This window comes from Pygoscelis adeliae, unplaced genomic scaffold (genome assembly GCF_000699105.1).
Source record: "Pygoscelis adeliae isolate BGI_AS28 unplaced genomic scaffold, ASM69910v1 Scaffold114, whole genome shotgun sequence".
NCBI classification, from domain to species: Eukaryota; Metazoa; Chordata; class Aves; order Sphenisciformes; family Spheniscidae; genus Pygoscelis; species Pygoscelis adeliae.
Window position 1 is genome coordinate 4273766 of NW_008824587.1, and position 4188 is coordinate 4277953.

Here is a 4188-nt window from a genome sequence, read left to right on the forward strand (position 1 = left end):
TGCTCCCGGGACCTTGGTCTCCAGTGCCTCCTTCCCAGGAACGAGAAATTGCAGCAGGACTTGGTTTTCTTTCCAACCCGCCACTGGAACCTGCAAACTCTGGGGCTGCACACGGAGGCCCCATGTCCCAGCCTTGCCACAGCTGTCTGGCTCCCCCTTCTAGGCGTCTGCTTCCTCGTGGCATTTGCTTCCTCGTGACATGCCAAAGACTGGCCGCAGAGCTGAGCCCCCCATGTTTTTGTTGTTTGGTTTTTTGTTTGTCGTGGGGGACAGATGCAGAAGAGGATGAAAAGAGGCAAAAAATCTCCTCTGAGCAGGTACCATTTATGGCAGGTGGATCTGGGATCCACGGGCGGTTTGGCTGCAGGAGGGTTGTTTTCCCCCGTTGCCCTCCTGGCAGCATCTGTGTTTTACCTTCTCCCACCCCGTGGAACTGGAGCTGTGCATCTTGATGAATTGATGTTTAAAAAAAAATAATAATAATAATGTGATAAAATGCTCCCTTGGTGTCTGGAATGGGAAATAAGCAATTAAATGAGGCCTTTTGTAATAACGACGAGGGGCTTGTTTCTTCTGCAGGAGAGCCGGGGCAGAGGAGAGGGCTCTGCGGGGACGGGAGGAATCGTGTGTGAGCCCAGCTGGAGGGACGGGGATCTTCTCACCCACCCGGCACGCTGTCATGCCAGCCCTGGCTGCGTTGTGCTGCGTTAGGTTGGCACGAGCACGTGCCCAGACTTGGGCAGAATGAAGTGGATGTGGCCAAGGAGGAGATGGGAGCGCTAAAGCCGGGTGATGGTGCGGGGTGCTGGGGGAGCAGCTGTAGTGTTGCAGCGTTGGAGCGGGAGGTGCTGGGCATCACCGTGAGCCTGCGGTAACGGGCTGGGGGGGTCCGGAGGCAGCTCGGAGCGGGTTCCCCGTTAACACCTAGAGCACACCAGCTCTCTCCCAGGGTTGCAGGGCTCTGTCTGGGTTACCCCTATCCCTGGAGGAGGATGTGGGGGCCCCAGGATTACATCCACCTCCTTTTTTGCTGCACATGTGGGAGACCTGCTCGTGGGTTTAAAGGAGAGGCCCCCACCAAGCCCCAGAACCTGGTGTTGCCTCCCCAACCCACCGCAGGGAAATGGCAGAGATGTCTCCCATTTGCCTTACCCAGCTTGTTGCTGTGAGCAGCAGCAAGTTCAAGAGCAGGAAAGGGTCAAACACCCAAGCGAGGAAGGGAGCCCAGACATTCACAGAGGCGCTCTGAGCTCCTGTTCGGTAACAGGAGCCCTGTCCGACTGGCATCAGCGACCTGCTGGTGCCCACGGAGCACGCCTCTTGCAGGGGAGACCCTCTTGCTCCCGTACAGAGCCCCCAAAGGTGGCATCAAGCCAACACTGCGTCTGACAAAGCCCACGTGCAGAAGTGCAACAGCAGGAAAATGTATTTGGCAAACACCTCTTTTCACAAACAGCAGCAACTTGGAAGACAAAGTCCCCTCCTCGTCACCAGCCCCGGAGAGAGGGAGTCACGACACCCTCGCCGCCGTCCGCCACCCTGCGGTGAAGGCACGGTCCTCACCCCTCCCGGCCCCGGCAGGAACCACCGTGCTGGCCCGTGCTCCGAGCTGGCCCCGGAGAGACCTTCTCCTGCCGCCGGCCGCCCTCATCTCATGGCAAAGGTGTAGACGTGGTAGATCTCATCGGGGAAGTTCTCCTGGCGCTCCTCGGCCAGGAGGTGCAGCCCAGCTCGGCGGATGATCTTACGGACCACGTCCAGGTCCCGGCAGACGCTGCTGTCCACATCGTCCATGATCACGCCCTCCTGAGCCATGTTGTCCTTGATGACCACGATGCCGTTGGGCCGCAGGCCGGCACGGCACCGCTTCAGGAAGTCAGAGAGGTGGTTGTCGGTGAGGTGTCCTGGAGGGGCAGAGCGGGTGTTAGAGGGCACGGGGTGACTGCGGCAGGACCGCCAGGCAGCATGTGATACGAGGGGAGGAGACCAGGACACTGCGGTCGGGATCCCTCCTGATCCAGGCAGCCAAATACTTGAGCCATTTGCAGGTGAAAGCTTTAGCTTGGGGGTGTCCAACTTGTGTCCCACGGGCTCTATCCAACTCCATCCAACCCACACCTCTGCCCTGACCTCCAACGGCCTGGGGGAAAAGACCCCACAGTGCAATTGCCCTTGTAGTGCCCACGGAGGGCAGGTCCCCAACCCAGCCTCCCACCCATGCTGTGATGCTCATCCTTAACGCAGACCTCAAGCTCTCCTGCCCAAAGCTCTCCCCAGTGCGTGGGGCACCTGCCCCTCGGGGGAAGCTGGACGGAAGACAGGCTGGTGAGACCCCCGCAAGCCGAGTGACCCTCACCGATGACCCACTGGATCCAGATGACATCGTAGGAGTTTGGCTCGGGGCTGAAGTCCTGGAGGCCGCAGCAGAAGTAGTTGCGCACCCGCCTGCCCTCCTCTCCCAGGTAGCTCTTGGCCTTGGTGAGGAAGTCCTCCGTCACGTCCACCATGTCCACTGTCTTGAAGAGGGGCAGCAGCAGCCGCTTGGTGATCCGGCCGATGCCCGCCCCGCAGTCCAGAGCACGGGTTGTCCCCGTCCGGTTGGGGCCATCCTGGAACAACAACCATGAGGGGCTGAATCCCACCACGAGATACCCACAGAGGAGAAACGGGGCAACCGCGTGGGACGGGGCTGGGGTATGGGGGACCCATTGCAGGGCAAAGCTCTCCCAGCACGCACGCAACAGAGGATCCCACGGAGCAACTCACAGGGAAGAGCCCAGCTCCGTGCTGGGAGAAGGATGGGACTTTGGGAGCATGACAGACCGTGCCACCTACCCGCAGAAACCTCTGCAGGAACTTCCTGGAGCTGTTGATGTCGATGCTGGAGATGTGGCCGTAGCCCCCCAGCATGCCGTCCACCGTGGCGGGCACATCCTTCCAGTACTTCTCTGCCTTGGAGTAAAACTCAAACTCGTTCTCCACCACCTCGCTCGTCATGCTGGCCGAGGGGCACGGGCCCGCGCAGGACTCGCTGCTCCTCCGAGACAGGGGAGAAACCGCCAGTCAGGTCCGAAAGAGCCACAGGCGTAAAGGCCCCCCTGAACTGCAGGGCGCCAGCTCTGTGAGTACCCCAGGTTCTGTTTTATCACCCTTTCCCTCTCTCCAGAGCTATTATTTCAAACCCTGAAAACCTTCAGCTGAGAGCAACAAGGAACAAAGATCTAAATCCTGGTATTTTCTGGAGACCAACAAGCCCCAAACCCTTTCCTGGGCAGGGATGCTTCAGCCAGACCAGGCATCCCGGAGCCTTGCTCAGCAATACATCCAATTATATATATATATTTTTTTAAGGCTGACCCACCCTTTTCACCTGCTCTGCCGCCTCTTTTCCTGTCTTAACGTTTTACAGATTACATGTTTATCTCTGGCGACAGACCCATCATTCACCTCCAATTACATCTGGAGTTGCTAAAAGTTATCCTAAGCACCTACCTGAGGATTGTAAATCTCAGCCGTGACCATAAGTTAGATATTTGCAATATAATAAAGTCAAGGCATAATCAGCAATACAAGCTATAAATCCCCCCCAGACATCTCATAATTCAAACCACTGTGGATTTGATTAACTGCGCTGGGGATTAGAAACTAGATTTAAGGTGGCCAAAGGGTAAATTCAAGGACTTCAAACACCTTTACAAATAAAGAAATATATAGTATTCATGGCTTGAATTTGCTGGCAAATATCCCATTAGACACAAAACCTTTTCTATGGCAGCTTAGGCGGTTTTGGTGGCCCCGCATGGTCTTGAACAGCCTGGGGACAGAGCAGGGGGACACAGCATCTCACCTTACAGATCACTGGTTGAAATCCAGTTTGGCTCGGTGGGGCCGGGAGCCAGTCTGCGCGGTGATCTAGAGGAAGAAAAGATGGGATTTTAGTCCCAAATCACCCCTTTAGTCCCGCAAGCGTGAGTGAGGCCGACCGCAGCCCCAGGGAGCCAGAGGTAAGAGCCGTCCCGACCCCATGGGCACCCTCCTGGGGCAGTTGGGGGGCAGGAGCTGGTGCTCCCCGTAGCTCGGAGGCGTCAGGAAGCTGAGCCACGGGTGCAGCCAGTGCGTGGAGGAGGGTTTTGGCCCCACTTCAGGCAGCACTACTGTCTGATCTCATGGGTTGGGACCCCGGTTCGC

The 4188-nt window shown here is 57.6% G+C and overlaps 1 protein-coding gene across 2 annotated transcripts; it reads right to left on the bottom strand.

Moving 5' to 3' along the window:
- Positions 1 to 1404: 1404 nt before the first annotated feature.
- Positions 1405 to 3914, bottom strand: NTMT1 (N-terminal Xaa-Pro-Lys N-methyltransferase 1). Of its 2 annotated transcripts, none has more exons than XM_009322095.1 (4): positions 3848 to 3914; positions 2836 to 3031; positions 2357 to 2609; positions 1405 to 1904 (listed from the first exon to the last, which is right to left on the bottom strand). In XM_009322095.1, the coding sequence occupies exons 2-4, from the start codon at positions 2995 to 2997 to the stop codon at positions 1648 to 1650; spliced, it is 672 nt and encodes a 223-aa protein (XP_009320370.1). In that variant the 5' UTR covers positions 2998 to 3031; positions 3848 to 3914; the 3' UTR covers positions 1405 to 1647. The 2 variants fall into 2 exon arrangements, with proteins under 2 accessions (XP_009320370.1, XP_009320371.1); XM_009322096.1 differs by having other exon boundaries at positions 2836 to 3037.
- Positions 3915 to 4188: the final 274 nt, after the last annotated feature.

Excerpts from the sequence above, each read along its gene's own strand:
- NTMT1 (XM_009322095.1), bottom strand. The coding sequence starts at position 2,997 with ATGACGAGCGAGGTGGTGGAGAACGAGTTTGAGTTTTACTCCAAGGCA. Across the intron at positions 2,610-2,835 it reads TCCTGCAGAGGTTTCTGCGG|GATGGCCCCAACCGGACGGG; the intron begins GTAGGTGGCACG and ends TTGTTGTTCCAG. Across the intron at positions 1,905-2,356 it reads CTGGATCCAGTGGGTCATCG|GACACCTCACCGACAACCAC; the intron begins GTGAGGGTCACT and ends CTGCCCCTCCAG.